The sequence below is a fragment of the Colobus angolensis genome, unplaced genomic scaffold, assembly GCF_000951035.1.
Source record: "Colobus angolensis palliatus isolate OR3802 unplaced genomic scaffold, Cang.pa_1.0 Scaffold194, whole genome shotgun sequence".
NCBI classification, from domain to species: domain Eukaryota; kingdom Metazoa; phylum Chordata; class Mammalia; order Primates; family Cercopithecidae; genus Colobus; species Colobus angolensis.
Window position 1 is genome coordinate 1998029 of NW_012115088.1, and position 20140 is coordinate 2018168.

The window sequence follows — 20140 nt, forward strand, 5'->3', positions numbered from 1 at the left end:
CTGATATATTTATATCATAATTTTTGGTTAAATTAATATCTAGGGCTAATATTATTTTGATTATATAAGTATTATTTATAGCTAAGTCACAGAGTATATCATGATTCTATTTCTTCTCTTGTATAACTCATTGTTTCCACTAGTTAATAAATACATTTTTTTATTTGCTTGGTTTTGTGTGCTTTTATTACTCATTCATACCATGGTTCTCTAATGTAAGTAAAAATGGCCTTTGAACATGTTTAAATGTTCTATCTGTTGCATATTTATCTTGAAGAACTTCATCTGAAGTCTTCAGTTCTCCTCCTCCTACCCCAAGTTAGTTGTTCTGTAAGTTTGACATATAGCTACTACCTGTAGATCCGTTCACCACGATCTTCAGATGTTTTTATTGGTTTCCCTGTGTTCCTAAATCCTTTGTCTTTCTCTTGCCATACTCCCTCTTTTTGGTAGATCACATTCTCCAGGGTTTTCCTGAGAAAGGTAAGTAACTTAGGGCCTCACTTCTATGAAAATGTTGAGATTCTACCCTTACAATTCAATGACAATTTTTCTAAGTTTAGATTTTTTTTTTGGTCTAATTTTTCCTCAAAAACTCTGAAGGCATTTCTCCATTGCCTTTCAGCTATAATGGTGCTGTTGAGCAGCTGCAGGCTACTCTAGTCCTCATTATGTTGTCTGTGTCCCCCACCCCCCAACACCCTAGAAGTTTTTAGGCTCATCTCTTTATCCTGGTGTTCATGATATGCTCTGGTCAGGCAAATCCTCTAAGAGGATTTGTATTTGCTTGTACCAAATGCTTGGGGGATATTGCCAGTCTGGGATTAAACTGAATTAAATTCTTGGCTAGAGGTTTATCAGACCATTTAGATAGTCTGATTTTGGACCACAAACTTGTGTGAGGCTGCCTCATGGTTCCAAATTCTCAGTGGCAATTTCTCTCTTCTCCACTCTTGCCAAAATTTGAAATGGTCAATTTTTCTTGTGGCCCATTAGAAGTACTATGGAGGCTTATTTCTAATTTACCCTTACACTGAAGTTATCATTCTTTGGAATCCCAGAATTCTGGTAGAAGAAGAATCTATTAGACTTCCCAACTTGCAGTAGCCCTGGGCTTGGCTCTCTGGCTCCGTTCCTCAAAATGCCCACACTCAGCTGGTTTGACAAACACTCTCAGGATAACAGTGGTGCACTTGCCTTTCTAGATTTTTTCACTCGATAGCTGGCTGGTGTGGATTTTCTTTTTTGTCTGATAACTTTAAGATGATTTTTAAAAAATTATATATATTTTTTCTTCCTTTTTTTTTTTTTTGAGACAGGGTCTCACTCTGTTGCCCAGGCTGGAGTGCAATGGTGCAATCATAACTCACTGCAGCCTCAGCCTCTCCAGGTTCAAGTGATCCTCCCACCTCAGCCTCCCAGGTAGCTGGGACTGCAGGCATGTGCATGCCTGACTGATTTTATTTTTTTCTTCTATATCGTGTAGTGATGGGGTTTCACCATGTTGCCCAGGCTGATCTTGAATTCCTGGGCTCAAGTGATCTTCCCACCTTGGCCTCCCAAAGTGTTGGGATCATAGGTATGAGCCACTGTGCCTGGTCTAAAATATGATATTTTGTCTAGAAGTTTTAGCTATTTCCAGCAGTCCAGATACCTATCTTGTCATTGCCCTAGAAATGGAAGTCCATGATTTTAAATATATTTCTAAGCCTCAATTTCCTCAATTGAAAAATGAGGATAGTTTATACCTCATAGTATTGTACTATTGTGGGGAATAAGTGAGATGATTAGTGTAAAGCTCTTAATTCTGTGCCTGCACTTCAATTAATGTTTAATTATTTTTTTAATGGCATTCTCAGAGTCTAAACATATATTGCTCTATCTTGCTATATTTTTATTCATATATGGTGCACCTAATACCAAGGAAATGAAGATGTGAATAATCTAAGGTTCTAATAAATTTTTTTTTTTTTTTTTTTTTTTTTGAGGCGGAGTCTCGCTCTGTTGCCTGGACTGGAGTGCAGTGGCCAGATCTCAGCTCACTGCAAGCTCCGCCTCCCGGGTTTACGCCATTCTCCTGCCTCAGCCTCTGGAGTAGCTGGGACTACAGGCGCCCGCCACCTCGCCCGGCTAGTTTTTGTATTTTTAGTAGAGACGGGGTTTCACCGTGTTAGCCAGGATGGTCTCGATCTCCTGACCTCGTGATCCGCCCGTCTCGGCCTCCCAAAGTGCTGGGATTACAGGCTTGAGCCACCGCGCCCGGCCTAAGGTTCTAATAAATTTTATGTTATATATATATATGAGATGGAGTATCACTCTGTCATGCGATCTCAGCTCACTGCAGCCTCCGCCTCCTGGGTTCAAGCGAATCTCCTGCCTCAGTTTCCCAAGTAGCTGAGACTACAGGCAAGCGCCACCATGCCCAGCTAATTTTTGTATTTTTAGTAGAGACGGGGTTTCACCATGTTGGCCAGGATGGTCCTGATCTCTTGACCTTGTCATCTGCCCGCCTCAGCCCAAATTGCTGGGATTACAGGCGTGAGCCACTGCTCCCGGCCTATGTTTATTATATTAAGAAACATAGTTGGCTTTTTCCATTTCATAATTTTCCATTTCCAATGAGAACCAAGTAATTAAACATCATTACTAGCCTAGATCTTAATTGAGAACATGAAATTTATTGAAGGGAAATCCTCAATTAATTTGTACATTTCTTGAGAAATGGGAAATTTGAAAACATTCCCTCCCACCATAATCAAATAAGACTCTAAAGGGATAGAAAAATGGATACTTTTTCTTATAATAAACTAGGCTATACCCTATTTTTTCTGTTTTCTATTGCCACAAAGTCAAATTGCGTGGGGTCTTTTTAAAGTCCATAGATATGTTCGCTCTAAGCAGCTGCCCTTCTCTTTGAAAACAGTTTCTATCCAGGGCCAGGTAGGCCTTGCTCAGAATCCTATGGCAGTTGACCTAAACCTTGGGCTGTCTCAGGGACATTTCTTTAGCAGGTGCATTGTGATATTTTTCACAGCCAGCATAGTTTCTGTACAGGTGGGTTTGATGAGCATCTCTGGAAGTAAAAATCCAAAATGCCCAGTGTCACGCAGTTCGAAAGCAAATGCATAAGGTATTCCATTTTTGTAGGCCCAATCCATTGAGCTACCAGAGCTTACATCTAAAAGTTAAAACATAAAAAAGATCAGCCTCACTAAAGAGTTCATATAATTTTCTAAATGTATATACTGTATAGTATCTGCTTATTAAGCTTTACTAAATCCTTCCAATTAAACACTGTTTTAATAAGAATGATTTAACAGGAGTTCTTTGGCATCTGGTGCATGGAACTTATAAATCATCCCTTCAACCATCTTTAAGGATCCAGTCTACGTGTGAATGCCTTACCAGCATGAAGACCTTAAAATTTCTCAACCTCAATTCCAAAAATGTTTATGTTCATCCCCACTTTATTCACCTATAAACAACCTATACTGGGAACTCTTTTTGTTTTTAGTTATCACTCAGTTCTTCTCTACTTCAATGTCTAGAATACTGAAATTGTGTTCCCAGAAACGTCCTTTTTTTTTTTTTTTTTGAGATGGAGTCTCACTCTGTCACCCAGGCTGGAGTGCAGCGTCACCATCTTGGCTCACTGCAACCTCTGCTTCCTGGGTTCAAGTGATTATCCTGCCTCAGCCTCCCAAGTATCTGGGATTACAGGAACTCACCACCATGCCCAGCTAATTTTTGTATTTGTAGTAGAGACAAGGTTTTACCATGTTGGCCACGTTGGTCTTGAACTCCTGGGCTCAACTGATCCTCCTGCCTTGGCCTCCCGAAGTGCTGGGATTACAGGTGTGAGCCACTGCTCCAGGCCCCAGAAAACCTCCTTATTTCTTCCACCTCCCTGTGTTTCCACTCCGGCCTAACCTATTCTGTGCCTTTACTTAGATTGGTAGTTTCCAGATTCCTCTCTGTTTTCTTGTAGATTCTCTAGTTGGCCATGGTCAATTATTTCACTGAATTTCTCTCCAGACCCTCAACATGCCTGATTCCTGTCCTTTTTCTGCCTTTGTTTGGCTCATCCTCAATCCCTGGCCCAGTTTCTCTGCTTCTGCTAGGTGAGGGAGCTAGAGAAAGTCTTTGCTGAGCAGAGATCCTATAAAGTCACACTACCTCATTACTGAAGTCTCTTTCTGCCCCCATGCTGCTCTAGGTTCCTTTTCTAGTTCGTTTACTGAAACTTTCCCATCCTCTTCTCATCTTCACTCTACACTGTCCCCACTACTCTAGATCAGGGGTCCCCAACCCCCAGGCCACAGACCAGTACTGGCATGCTCTATAAGTTCCATGCACTGGTCCTGGTCCGTGGCCTGTTAGAACTTGGGCTGCACAGTGGGAGGTGAGTGGTGGGTGAGCCAGTGAAGCTTCACCTGTATTTACAGCCACTCACTATCACTTGCATTACTGCCTGAGCTCTGCCTCTTGTCAGATCAGTGGCAGCATTAGATTCTCATAAGAGCATGAGCCCTATCCTGAACTGCACATGTGAGGGATCTAGGTTGTGTGCTCCTTTTAAGAATCTTATGCCTGACGATCTGTCACTGTCTCCCATCACCCCTATATGGGACCGTCCAGTTGGAGGAAAACAAGCTCAGAGCTCCCAGTGATTCTACATTATGGTGAATTATATAATTATTTCATTATATATTACAATGTAATAATAATGGAAATAAAGTGTGCAATAAATGTAATGCACTTGAATCATACCAAAACCATCCCTCCCCCACCCCACCCCTGTCCGTGGAATAATTGTCTTCTATGAAACCAGTCCCTGGTGCCAAAAAGGTTGGGGACTGCAGCTGTAGATGATTGCCCCATTGCCTCCTCTACTGACATTAGAGCCCTCTGACTTTCCCCCTTTGAGCTCAGAGGAAGAAATGCTCCCTGTCTTTCACATGTGTCATCCCTTGATACTGTTGGTTATTGTCGACTCTGGTAGTAAAAGGCCCTTCTCCATGACTTTGTGTTATTAATTATGCATCTGCATTGGTCCGAGTACTCAAGGACCCCTTTCCTACAGCACTTCCTTCACATTACCCTACCATATGCCCTTGGTTACCCTCTTCTTTTTCCTCTTTCTTTTGCTTTAGAACCCGAGGGAGAACCTACATATACTGTGTCTACATCCTCAGCCACTTTCAATCTGGCTATTGCCTCTACCCGTGTATTAAACTTTCTTTTTGAAGATTACCAATGACCGCAGGTCTGGCCTCTTTTTCTGTTTTTTTGTTTTCCCCTCAGATCCCACTTTCAGTGTCTCCACAGCCTTTAACACAGCGGACAAGCCCTCTGGCTACTCTCTCCTTCTGGCTCCTGTGACCTCACACTCTTTAGCTTTTCAGCACAGAGTTGAAAGCAGGGAACTAGACGTAGCCTGCAGCCTGGGCTGTATCTGATCCCACCACATAGTGGGTAACTTCTCTGTGCCTCAGTTTCCCTTTTTGAAAAAGAGACTGATGATAATACAGTACCTGCATAGCATAGGGTTGTTGGGAAAATTAAATAAAGTAATAAATCACTTGAAAGTACTCAAGATACATTAACTGTTATTATTTGTCTCTTTATACCCCCAAGTGCATATGTAGTTTTTAGTCTAACAGGCTTTTAATACTAATTCATTAAATGATAAATGTTTCATGGAAAAAATCTTTGTATACATTTTTCCTGAAATTTATATAATTTAGCTTGAGATAATCCTATTATTATTATCATTAAATTTTCAAAGCATGGTCATTTACTCAAAAAATATTGCTTTTATGCTATTTTTCCTAGGACAAGTTAGAGACAGAATTATTATTATTATTGTTATTTTTTCTTGAGCCAGATTCTCCCTCTGTCACTCAGGTTAGAGTGCAGTGGTGCGATCTTGACTCACTGCAACCTCTGTCCCCCTGGTTCAAGTGATTTTCCTGCCTCAGTCAACTGAGTAGCTGGGATTACAGGTGCTCCTCACCATGCCAAGCTAATTTTTTGTATTTTTAGTAGAGACAGGGTTTCACCACGTTGGCCAGGCTGGTCTTGAACTCCTGCTCAGGTGATCCACCCACCTCGACCTTCCAAAGTGCTGGGATTATAGGCGTGAGCCACCGTGCCAGGCCAGAGATGGAATTATTATATAAAGATGACAATTAAAATGACTGTTTCTCAGATTCCCTTTGCTTCAGTTAAGGACAGAAAAGAGGCTGTGGCTTCAGTGTCCCTCTGGTTAGGGTACATTGGAACTACAAATAGTAGTCATAGTAGCCAAGTCAGAGACAATATGTGCCAACAGTTACATCATGGTGATGTGACAGCCTCATTTCTTTTTTTTTTTTTGGAAACGGAGTCTCGCTCTGTCACTCAGGCTGGAGCGCAATGGCACCATCTTGGCTCACTGCAATCTCTGCTCCTGGGGTTCAAGAGATTCTCCTGCCTCAGCCTCCCAATTAGCTGTGATTACAGGTGCCCCCTACCTCTGCTTCCCTGGTTCAAGTGATTCTCCCGCCTCAGCCAACTGTGTAGCTGGGATTACAGGCATATGCCTCCATGCCCAGTTAATTTTTGTCTTTTTAGTAGAGAAGGGGTTTTGCCATGTTGACCAGGCTGGTCTCGAACTCCTGACCTCAGATGATGCACCCGCTTTGGCCTTCCAAAGTGCTAGGATTACAGGCATGAGCCACAGAACCTGGCCAACTACCTCATTCCTATGGTAATAGATTGTTCTCAGTAAATATAATACTCTGACTGTGCCTCTATACAAAGTTGAAAAGGTAAACAGTAAGATCAAAAAAAAAATTAATGTTTAAAAATTGTTTATATATATTATGTTGGCATTAATTGGTAATATGATTTTTAAATACAGTTTTTTTCCCTTTCAAGGTGGCCACTGAAAAACAGTTTTAAAAAGGTCAACATGAGACCAATGAACATGGACTTTGAAAAAATAAATAAAACTATTGATACTCCTGACATTCTCATTATTAGAATAAACTTATTTGTCAATGTTAATTGACAAACCAAGTGTTTACTCTGAAGGCTGAAGAAAGTGAGTGGTAAAATATTAGGAATACAATGATAGGTAGATTAAAGAAGTCAAGGAGAATTTTGCTACTTTACTCAGAAGCATAATCAGATGTCACTACCTACACATATACATACAACATGTGCGTGTTTACTTTCATTTGCATACACATTCATATATAAATGATTTCTCACTAGATTTTCCAAGTCACATAGTGAATACATTTTACAGTTTAAAAGGCCCTGAATCCAATTCTTGTTACAGTTGTGGAAACTGAGGCCCAGGATTAATAAATACCTTGGCCTGGTTGACAGACCTGGCAGAATTAGGACTAGAATGCATATATTGGCCGGGCGCGGTGGCTCAAGCCTGTAATCCCAGCACTTTGGGAGGCCGAGACGGGCGGATCACGAGGTCAGGAGATCGAGACCATCCTGGCTAACACGGTGAAACCCCGTCTCTACTAAAAATACAAAAACTGGCCGGACGCGGTGGCTCACGCCTGTAATCCCAGCACTTTGGGAGGCCGAGGCGGGCGGATCACAAGGTCAGAAGATCGAGACCACGGTGAAACCCCGTCTCTACTAAAATTACAAAAAACTAGCTGGGCGAGATGGCGGGCGCCTGTAGTCCCAGCTACTCCAGCCTGGGAGACAGAGCGAGACTCCGTCTCAAAAAAAAAAAAAAAAAAGCATATATTATGATTCTTTGTCTAAGTTCTTGCCATATACCCATTTGGAAGGACACGCCATCCTGAAATAAGCCAGATCGGTATATTAATTGTTGAAAACATTGGAGATTGTAGTTACAGAAAGGGTAAGCCGACTTGTTTCTTCCTGCACGCAGCAAACAGTAAAGAGTCCTCTAGGAGGGATATTCTCACTATAAGAAGGGTATTCTCACCACAGACTTGGAATTCAAGGCTGTAGCGGGCCTAAATGTACTCAACAAAGTAACCCCTATCTTCCATTGGTTTTACATACCCCCTATTTATTTCCTATTTCCCTAGAAAATTTACTGCCCTTAGCCAGATTTTTTTTTGTCCTGTTATCTATTCTCAAATTTATCGTTCCTTGTCCAAAAAGTGTAAAATCATCTTGCTTTGGCCACCTCTTTGGACTTCACTCTGTTGTGAAGATCCTGTACACACAGAAGTAATAAAATTTGTATGCTTTTCTCTTGTTTAACCTGCGTGGTGTCAATTTGGTTTCTAGATCCAGCTGCGGGGCCTACTTGGAATGAAAGATGGGAGGTGACGGGGGATTGGAAGTGATCTCTGGCTCCACTATACATTTTTCTCCATGTAAAAAAAGAAATACTTTTAAATCACCTTTTAAGGGATAATTCAATGGAAGGTGCTACATAAGAAACAGCATTTCATAACAAGAACAGTGGCAGAAAGGAGTAAAAGGGAAGCAGTTGTAGGGCTGAAACATTTACTTCATTATCTTCCCAAGGTCCGTTTTCACCCTTGTAGTAGTTAGAATTGCTTCAGGAGCCCATTTTGGTATGTTCTACTGTCATAAGATCTCCATTGAGTTTGTAGTCATTACTGCATGCTTAGCATATTCTCTGCTTTGAATTTGTTTAAATGGGTAGGGTGATTTCTGTCAAGCTGTGTAAAACTAATCAGATATAAACTCCTATTTTCCTCAGCTAATTTGATAGTCAAAAATTTTACTTTAGGGAGAACACACTTTCTCCCTTCTAAAAGGAAGTCATGGTACAGGATATTGGTTCAAGAGAGAGGATTCTAACACAATGTATGCAGGAAACTTACACAATGTTGTAGAGGCTGGTCCATATCTGTATCGTACCCCGTATACTGACTGAAGTGCATTCACAGCTTTATAAGCTGCAGATTCCTATGAGGGAAAATGGAGAAATTTTATATATCGTTGCATTGAAACTTTTTACATACACTGCTATGTTGTTTGAGCCTTATCGGTCATCAATAGATGGCTTCATTGGTTAAGATCTACATTCATTAATAATATTATATTACTCTTATGTCACACGCTACATTTTGCAACATGTTTTAGAGCACATCATTTCATTGATCTCACAACAAACCAGTGATCAATAATATTTCTATTTTATAGTTGAGAGAAGGAAGGCTCAGCAAGGTTAAATGGGTATGCAGAGTGGTTGAGCTAAGTACTCATATTTTCTAAGGCTGACTTAGTGTTCTATTCTCTTCAGTTCAAGGACACCTATTTCTTTCTTTCTTTTTTTTTTTTTTTTTTTTTTGAGATGGAGTCTTGCTCTATCGCTCAGACTGGAGTGCAGTGGTGCAATTTCAGCTTACTGCAACCTCTGCCTCCCAGGTTCAAGTGATCCTCCTGCCTCAGCCTCCTGAGTCGCTGGGACTACAGGCATGTGCCACCATGCCTGGCTAATTTTTTGTATTCTTAGTATAGATGGAGTTTCACCATGCTAGCCAGGATGGTCTAGATCTCCTTGCCTTGTGATCGGCCCATCTTGGCCTTCCAAAGTGCTGGTATTACAGACATGAGTCACTGCACCCGGCCAGGGACACCTATTTCTACAAGTTACAAAATACTTGGCAGGGCAGGGACCATGTCAGTCTCAGTCATAGCTCACAATCAGTACTTAGCAATATGCCTGTATACAACAGATGCTTGATCAATATTTCTTATATGAATGTTGAATAAGCATAAATCTGAAAGAGTATTAAGATAAGTATACATTTCACTGGGTATGTACAAGGTATTTAGAACACACCTGAATCAATTAAGAAACGCTTTAATTCAATAAGAATGACTTCTCTTATGCTATGTGCTTATCCTCACTGGGAATGGAAACAACTTCAGAATGCTCATGACTTACAAGGTTACATATGCCTCCCACAGAGGTTAGACAAGTACTGCTAAGAGGCAGAAAGTCTAAGGTGGAACTTTTCCTACCAATGGAAAAAATTAGGAAAAATATTCAACACAACCAAAATACTAAAATATGCATATTCTAACATGAACTGGAATGATACTCACTATCCTTTAAATATGGTATAAAAACACTGGTTTCAACAAGGAGTTAGAGAAGTATTATATGACAAGTGAGAGGAAAAGAAGTATGTTGAAACCAGAATACAACTCTCCCATTTCAACTTGCTTATGAATAATTTAATACTTAAATTGGAGTACTCTGGACAACATGGTGGTGTGTACTGGACTGAGTTTCAGGTTGCTGTCCTCATTCAGCTCAGAAATGCATGAGGCAGTATTTGCAGCAAATGTCACCGTTTGTGGATATTCAGGGACCAGGCTCCAGAAGCTGGCAGACTATTTACTATTGATCTCACTGATGACGACATTCTTCTCATGGGAGCCAACAGAATAGGAATATAAACACCATAATTAAATAACTTTATGGAGATTGTTCTAAGATTTTAACATCTTCTCCAATAGTCTCAGCAATATTCCATGGCAAGGACAGATATTTCTACATTTAGAAGATTATTGCATTTTGCTAGTGAGGGAAACTTGCTTCTCATTATTTAGGCTGACTAAACCCAAGGGCAAACAGATCTAAGAAAAAAAAATCACTTTGCCTATTTACACGAAGGAGAGGCACAGTTTTAGCCTTTTGAGCTCACTGCACCTCTGCCACTTGGGTACTGGTGCATGTTGACTAGGGTTTAGATGTCATCTCTCCACAAAAACAAAACTCCATCATTTTTTCAAAGAATTATTTTACAGGGGGCCACAGCTAGACACCTATTTGAAAGGACTGACTTAAGTGATCTCTCTTTTCTCTACTCTATCCTGTTTCCAATTGTCAAAAAGTACCTAGACATCAGTTATTGGGCTTCAGCTAAGTAAATGGTGTGTGTGTGTGTGTATATGTGTGTACATATATATATATTATATAATATATATATTTTAGACAGAGTTTTGCTCTTGTCGCCCAGGCTGGAGTAAAATGGTGTGATCTCAGCTTACTGCAACCTCTGCCTGCCAGGTTCAAGCAATTCTCCTGCCTCAGCTAATCCTGTAGCTAGGATTACAGGTACCCGTGACCAAGCCTGGCTAATTTTTGTATTTTTAGTAGAGATGGGGTTTCACCATGTTGGCCAGGCTGGTTTCAAACTCCTGACTTCAGGTGATCTGCCTGCCTTGGCCTCCCATAATGGTATACATTTTTATTTAAATATTTCCATATTTAAAGCAACTTAATGACTTAAAAAACACTGCCAGAAATACCGAATCTTACATATTGATGGAATATTTTTAAACAATTTCAATCAAATTTAATGGTTTCTGCTTAACATTCAGGGATTGTCTAGTTCCTGAGAATTATAATCATGATTTTAGTGACCAAGCTTATGATTAACTCTCTCCAGGATTTCTCAACAATGGCATTGTTGACGTCTTAGACTGAATAATTCTTTGCTGTGGGTTCTGTCCTGTGCACTGTAGGGTGTTTAGCAGCATCCTTGGCCTATACCTGCGAGATGCCAGTAGCATCCCCCAACCCTGTTGTGCCAATGAAACATGTCTCTAGACATTGCCAGATGTCCACGGGGAGGCAAATTCATCCTTTTTTTTTTTTTTTCCTTTCTTTGAGACAGGGTCTCACTCTATCACCCAGGCCGGAGTGCAGTAGCATAACCTTAGCTTACTGTAACCTCTGCCTCCTGGACTCAAGCAATCCTCTCACCTCTGCCTCTTGAGTTGCTGGGACTACAGGTATGCACCGCTATGCCTGGCTAATTTTTAAAAATATTTTGTAGAGATGAAGTCTCACTACATTAACCAGGCTATTCTTGAACTCCTGGGCCCAAGCAATCCTCCAGCCTGGGCCTCCCAAAGTGCTGGGATTACAGGCACTAATGATCTATTTTATGCCACATCTTCTAATCCAAGACAAAGGAAAATAGACTTAACTTAAAGTGGGAAGACAAACTTAAAATATGAAGAACATTCTCATATGAGAATTTTTTTTTTTTTTTCAGATGGAGTCTTACTCTGTTGCCCAGGCTGGAATGTAGTGGTGCTATCTCAGCTCACTGCAAATCTCCACCTCCCAGGTTCAAGTGATTATCCTGCCTCAGCCTCCCAAGTAGCTGAGACTACAGGTGTCTGCCACCAGGCCCGGCTAATTTTTATATTTTTTTATTTTAGAGATGGGTTTCACCATGTTGCCCAGGCTGCTCTCAAATTCCTGGCAGCTTGGCCTCCCAAAGTGCTGGGATTACAGGTGTCAGCCACTGTGCCCGGCCCTCATACAATAATTTTTATATATTATGTAGTCCACATCATCTGTTGTATGAATATAAACAGACACAGTGCCCACGTAAGAAAAGTTGAACATTTGCCTATAGGAATACTGTGATACAAATTGTTAGGATGCCAGGTCAACAAAAACAACAGCTATAGCAGCAGCAGCAACAAAAACAAAGTATATTTGACCCACAGAGCAGCTAAAGAATAGCAGTATAGAATATAATTATCACTTTTACAATAGTTCTAAAGAGGGAGAATTTGCTCAGAATTCTTGGAAGGCCAAGAACAAAATTCTCTTTTTGGACAGAATAAGTCTTCCCCAGGCCCTCCTAAAGTCTTCGACATCTAGATCAGAAATTCCTAAAACCCCAAGCAATTGGTGCAGGATTTGGAGTTTAAGGTGTAGGGAGAAAGGGAATGATTCTCTTCAATAAAATTTTAAATTCAAGTATAATATTGTGGTATAATAAAAAAATAAATATTTGGTCCTTGTCCCTGGTTCTTGGCACACAGTTTCTAAAAACTCCTGGAATCTCCAGAGTGCTAAGGGTGTCTTTTGGATGGTAATGAGATGACTTGTGGCTAGAGGCCCCTAAGTAGCTTCAGGATGCAGGGTGCTGCCAGAAAGACCAAACTTTGTGATTAGAGAGTTGTAACTTTTAGCTCCATCCTTCACCCTCTGAGGAGAAGAGAGGGGCCAGAGATTGAGTAAAAACTCCAATGGCTAATGACTTAATCAATTAGACCTCTATAATGAAATCGCCATGAATACCCCTAAACAGCAGGGTTTGGAGAGCGTTTGGGTTAATGAGCACTGGATGTGCTGGGAGGTTGATGCACCTAGAGAAGGCACGGAAGCCTTCAGCCCCTTCCCCTGTACCTTGCCTTATGCATCTCTTCCAGTTGGCGGTTCCTGAGTTGTGTGATTGATGGATTGATAAGACAGGGTCTCACTCTGTCTCCCTGGCTGCAGGGCAGTGGCATGAACATGACTCACTGCAGCCCTAACCTCCTGAGCTCAAGTGATCCTCCTGTTCCAGCCTCCTGAGTAGCTGGGACCACAGGTATGTGCCATCACCATGCCTGGCTAATTTTTAATTTTTTTGTAGAGATGGGAGTCTCACCATGTTGTACAGGCTGGTCTCAAATGTCTGGGCTCAAATGATACACCTGCCTGGGCCTCCCAAAGTACTGGGATTATAGGAGTGAGCCACTGTATCCAGCCAATTGTGTATCTTAAATAAACAGGTGATAGTATGTAAAGCTCTTTCCTGAGCTCTGTGAGTCATTCTAGTGAATTATCAAACGAGAGGTGGGCTGGTAGGAACCTGCAACTCTGCAGCCAAGTCAGACAGGAATGTGGTTAACTTGGGAACCCCCTGCTTGCTACTGGTGTCTGAAGTGAGGGCAGTCGTGTGGGACTGAGTCCTTAAACCTGTGGAGTCTGATGCTAACTCTGGGTAGTGAGTGACCAAATGGAATTGAATTGTTGGACACCCAAGTGGTGTTGGAGAAGTGGTGCTGGAAAAAGACATTACACATTTGGTGTCAAGAGGCCAAAAAAGCCCTAAAATATACATGTAGAAGAGTACACCATTTTTGAGCTGATTGCTCAACAAATGATCACAAATTGAACACATTCATGTAACCACCACCCAGGTCAAGGAATAGAACTTCAGCAGCAACCCAATTTCCTCTCAATCACTGTACCCCTTCCTTTTTCCCCAAAGGTAAGTGCCACCTGACTTCTAGCACTGTATATTAGTTTTTCTTGGTTTTTGAACTTCATAAGCTTTTAGATGCTATAGGCTCTGAAATGACTCACTTAGTGATGAATGATGCCCCATAGTGAATAGCTTGTTGGGTTTCTGATATAAGGAGAGAAAGAAACTCTGCTTTTTCATTTTTAAGTAATCTTAAGCCTGAAAGTCTGTTCATTCTGTTAGACAAGTACTAACTTGTCAGATACATACCCAAAGACTTAGTAGCATTAAGCAAACAGCACTTATAAATTAAAACCTGCTTTTAACTAATGAGAGTCAATCTATAATTTATGAACAATCGTTTACTCAATAAAATTAATTACAGCCTTGCATACATGACCAGAGCTATGATACTAATCAAATCCACCCTGACCTTTTCTGTGTAACCTGCGGTAAGAATACAAATAGGTTTGAAAGGACTGTATTTGAGAAGCAGCACTACGGTTAAAAGCAACCGCTATGGAACTAGAGTTGGAGCTGAATCCTGGCTATGAGACTTAGTAGTTGTGTGTTCTCCATCTAATTACTTAATCTCTTAGCTTCTAGCTTCTTTATCTGTAAAGTGGGGATAATAAAAGCTGCCTCATATGATTGTTATGAAGAATAAATGAATCAATACATGTAAAATACTTATTAGGATAACACAAACATTTGTTTGCCATCATCATTAGTACTTAGAACCATCTTAGCTTCAGAAAAGCAGCATGAAGCCTGATGCACATGCACAGGGTCAAATACTTACCACACAGCTAAAATTGGGAATTGTTGCATATTTGTAAGAATAGGGATACAGCAACATCTGAGCATATGCATGAAAGGAGAGATAAGCCCTAATGTGCTTTCTGTGTTTTCGAAGGAAGTTAGCTACAGCCTTCACTTCCGGCTCAGATTCTGGAAAAGGGCCACAGTATGTATCATCACAAGGGTGCATAGAAGCTCCTTCATCTGCAAGTCAGAAAAGAAAATGGGGTAAGGAAGTAGGCAGGGAAGAAACAAGAAACACAAATCAGCACTGTTAAGCTGTGATTTTTCTTTTATTTCTGCAAACATATGGTATTATTAAGCAATTCATCTAACTTCTCATTTATGGAAATCAATACAAAAGTTCCAAGGTGATTCAAGTTCCCATGCACAATAGGAGGGCCTGAATGGAAACCAGGTACTGATTTTTCAAGTTTGAACCTGCACAAACTACTCTAAAGAAATCGCTCTACCAGCTGTCACTTCTAGCTGCACCTAGCAGCTTGAAAAATAGTACAGCAAGTGTTCAACAAATATTTGTTGAATAAGTTAATGTCAGTTAGAAAGAAAAGGCTAGACATATGTAAAGGTATCTGATAAGATACAAATACTGATATAGCAAGAACATAAAGACAGGCCAGAAATAATTTCACCAATTTCTATTATACTTTTAGAATAGCACTATCCAAACTAGTTTTGTAAAACCAGGAGGCTTTGTTAGTTATCTTGGTTAGAGTTTAGTTATGAAATCTTCAAAACAAAATTTTAATAACTTTTGAATTAAAAATCAAATTATATAGCATATACTTAAGAGGTTTAAGGAAGGAAAGAAGGAAAATAAGAATCACTAGAACAATCACAAAGTATTATGGTTCTAAGAAAATTTGGAAATAATTACATTTTCCATAGTTATTTGCCATATGAGGCCACTGATGTCTCTTCCCTACCTCTAGAAAATGATAATTCTCTCCACAAACTAGTAGAAAATGTTTGGTGGTTCTGTGATGTAGTCAAATTCTACTGAACATAAAAAGACAGCCCAGTCAAATTGGGCTAAATCTTGAGGACCATAAGTGTAGCTTATGCTGCAGTGAAGACAAGAGTCAAGATGGGGAACTTACAGCAATTGGGGTTTTCCTCCTTTGAATCTCATCCTGGAGATGCCTCAGAAGCAAGTGGGCTATAGGTGGAACTCAGAATGTAACATAAAAACTATAGCTGGGCAGAGTGTGGTGGCTTAGGCTTGTAATCCCAGCACTTTGGGAGGCCGAGGCGGGTGGATCACAAGGTCAGGAGACCATCCTGGCTAACATGGCGAAACTCCGTCTCTACTAAAAATACAAAAAAATTAGTCGGGCGTGGTGGCGGGCACCTGTAGTCCCAGCTACTCGGGAGGCTGAGGCAGGAGAATGGTGTGAACCCAGGAGGCGGAGCTCTCAGTGAGCGGAGCTTGCGCCACTGCACTCCAGCCTGGGCTACAGAGTAAGACTCCGTCTCAAAACAAAACAAAACAAAAAATACTATAGCTGATACTCTGGAGGGAATGGAAAAAATAGAGAGATCTGTGGAATACAGACCTAAAGCACTGGAAAGGCAAGATCACAAACTAAACAACTAGTTCTGGAGGGAGCAGAACTGATGAGCCAGAGAAAACAAGAATTTACAATAATCCTAATAAACACTCTCAAGGGCATGTAGGAGGGCACTGGAAACAAATAGGGACAAGGAGTTATAAAAAAAGGACCAATCAGATATAGTAGAAACAAACAATTTAATTCAGGGTTGAATGAATACAGTTGATGAATGAATTAATGAGATGGAGAGTGGTTTGAAACATTCCCAGAAGGCATCGGGAAGAGTAAAGAATAAGAAAAATGAGAGAAAAATGAAAGGGCATGAAAAATAAAATAAATATCAATATGTGATTAACGGGAGCCCTAGAATGAAAGGAAAAAATAAAGTTAAATATTTGAATAACTGCAAATTAAAATTTCTCCACAATTTTTTTTTGGGGGGGGATGGAGTCTCGCTTTGTCACTCAGGCTGGCACGCAGTGGTACAATCTCAGCTCACTGCAAACTCTCTGCCTCCTTGGGTTCAAGTGATTCTCTTGCCTCAGCCTCCTGAGTACCTGAGATTACAGGTGCCTGCCACCACACCTGGCTAGTTTTTGTATTTTTGGTAGAGACGGGGTTTCACCATGCTGGCCAGGCTGGTCTTGAACTCCTGACCTCAAGTGATCTGCCCGCCTTGGCCCCCGAAAGTGCTGGGATTACAGGCATGAGCCACCATGCCCAGCTAAAAATGTCTCCACAATTAAGGAAAGATTGAACAGACTTATTGTGCACCAAACAAAAGAGATAGAGAGGAAAATATCAACACTTTGACAAATTATAGTGCAATTTAAGAAAAGAAAACAATTCTAGAGAGAAAAAGCAAGTCATTTAGAAAGGAACAAGAATTCCATTCACATTTGACTTTTCAACAGCAACATTAGAGTAATAAATCCAATGTATTTATTAAAAAGGAATTTTGAATCTAGGCTTCTATATCTAGCTGGATTCTCACTGCAATGTGAGAGTGAAATAACAATGTTCCCTAGCATCTAAAAGGCCTCAAAAGAATATACCATACACTGACATACTTTGAAAACACCCCTGAAGAAAGTATTCCAACAAAATAATGAGTAACTCCAGAGAGCCTATTTGATATGATAATTGCAGGTTAATAAGTAGCTTAGTAACATTTGCTATCTAAATAAGCAATAGCGAAAGGGTGGAAGGGTGGAAAGTATAATGATCTAGGTATCAAATTCTAGGAAACAACAAATTGATGGAAAAATAAAGAGGTGGGTGGGCAGGAAAGGCAAAAGCATGCTAAATTGTTGGTCTGTTTTGAAAAGGAGATATAGATACTGATTAAATTTAGAAATTGATGGAAGAAAACAAACCTAAGTATGGGTATTAAATTAGGAATAACCACCAGAATAAGAAAAATAGAACACAGACTTCATAACTAATGGAATTAACTTTGAACCATTTAATTGAAAGTAGTAAAGAAGGAAAAAAGAAAAAAGAAGAAACAGGGCCAGCTGCAATGGCTTACACCTTAATCCCAGCACTTTGGGAGGCTAAGGTTGGAGGACTGCTTGAGACCAGGAGTTTGAGACCAGCCTGGCCAACATAGTGAGATCTCATCTCTACAAAAATTAAAAAAAGTTAGCCAGGTATGGTGGCACACACCTGTAGTCCTAGTTACTTGAAAGGCAGAGGCAGGATCGCCTGAGCCCAGGAGTTTGAAGTTATAGTGAGTTGTGATGGTGACATTGCACTCTAGTCTGGGTGACAGAGCAATACCCTGTGTCTTAAAAGAAAAGAGGCTGAGTGTGGTGGCTCACGCGTGTAATCCCAGCACTTCGGGAGCCAGGGCGGGTGGATCACCTGAGGTAAGGAGCTTGAGACCTGCCTGGTCAACATGGTGAAACCCCATTTCTTCTAAAAATACAAAAAAATTAGCCAGGTGTGGTGGTGCATGTGTGTAACCCAAGTTACTTGGAAGGCTAAGGCAGAAGAATCACTTGAACCCGGGAGGCAGAGGTTTAAGTGAACTGAGATCACACCATCGCACTCCAGCCTGGGTGACAAGAACGAGACTCCATCTCAAAAAAAAAGAAAGAAAAGAAACTCTGGAAAACAGAGAACAGGAATACAGGAATTAAGACGGCAGAAATAAGTCTTAAAGTAACAGTGATTATGAAGAATGCTAATAGGTGAACTAATTGATCAAATGACTGATTTTATTTTATTTATTTTTTATCTCCAATCCTGTAGAAAATGATTTAAACTTTATTTTTAATAGAGATGAGGTCTTGCTATGTTGCCCAGGCTGGTGTTGAATTCCTGAGCTCAAGCAATCCTTCCACCCTGGATTCCCAAAATATTGAGATTACAGGCATGAGTCACAGTGCCTGGACTGATGTTTTCATACAGAAAAATAAAGAAGATCCATAGAAAAACATGTGGTGTAAGTAGATATACCAGATGTCTACTTTTAGTACTGTGGCAGCCTTGGTATTTGTATTAGTTTCCTAAGGCTGCCATAACACATTACTACAAAGTAAGCCACTTAAAATAACAGAAATTTATTCTCTTACAGTTCTTGAGGCTAAAAGTCTGAAATCAAGGTGTCAGCAGGGCCATCCACCTTCTGAATTATCTACAGAAGAATCCTTCCTATCTACAGAAGCCTCTTCCTAGCTTCTGGTGGTTCTTGGCAATCCTTGGTATTTCTTGGTTTGTGGATGCATTCCAGCCATGTATCACTTATAGAAAGACATGCCAGGTTTGGTGGCTCACGCCTGTAATCACAACACTTTGGGAGGCTGAGGTGGGTGGATCACTTGAGGTCAGGAGTTTGAGACCAGGCTGGCCAACATGGTGAAACTCTGTCTCTACTGAAAATACAAAAATTGGCCGGGCGTGGTGGCATGCACCTGTAATCCCAGCTACTCAGGAGGCTGAGGCGTGAGAATCACTTGAACCCAGGGGTTGGAGTTTGCAGTGAGCCAAGATCGTGCCACTGTACTCTAGCCTGGGTGATAGAGAAAGACCCTATCTCAAAAACAAATAAATAAATAAAAAATAATATGTTCTAAGAAATACATCATTAGACAATTTCATCAGTGAGCGAACATCATAGAATGTACTTATGCAAATGTAGATGGTGTAGCCCATTGCTCTAGGCTGTAAACCTATACAGTATATCATTCTACTGAATACTGTAGGCAATTATAACAAGATGATAAATATTTGTGTATCTAAACATGGAAACAGTGAAGTAAAAATTCAGTATTATAATTTTATGAGACCTCTGTCATATATACAATCACTGTTGACTAAAACATTGTCATGTGGTGCATGACTATACTCCAGTCTCTTCTTGTATGTTCACATGGCTTTCTTCCCTGTGTGTTTCTCTGTGTGTTCTCTCTTCTTATTATAGGGACAACTCACTGAATTTAACTAATTACTTCCACAAATAAACTTTTTCCAAATAAGGTCATATTCCAAGGTTTCAGTGGACATGAATTTGCGGGGAACACTATCCCACCACAGTTTTGAGGAATTATCCTATTGCGGAAAAACTAGATCCTGCATAGGATACTTTCTCTGAGACACTGTTTATCTTGCAAGAAGTAGAGGAGTCTCCAAGACACTTGGATAAAAGATCAATTAAAAAATTCAATAGTGTAATTCTACTCTTGACAATATTACTTATAAGAATGTGTAGTAGAAAATAAGGTATTATTCACAATATGTAGGAATTAA

General features: G+C 40.4%; 1 protein-coding gene across 1 annotated transcript in view; it reads right to left on the reverse strand.

The window, feature by feature from the left end:
* Positions 1–2659: 2659 nt before the first annotated feature.
* Positions 2660–20140, reverse strand: part of CPA6 (carboxypeptidase A6) — a 320457-nt gene continuing 302976 nt past the window's right edge. The window contains exons 9-11 of the mRNA XM_011940914.1: positions 14815–15017; positions 8844–8928; positions 2660–3178 (exon numbers count right to left, since the gene is read on the reverse strand). Coding sequence (XP_011796304.1) covers positions 2991–3178; positions 8844–8928; positions 14815–15017 — 476 coding nt within the window. The 3' untranslated portion in view covers positions 2660–2990. The remainder of the gene's footprint in view (positions 3179–8843; positions 8929–14814; positions 15018–20140) is intronic.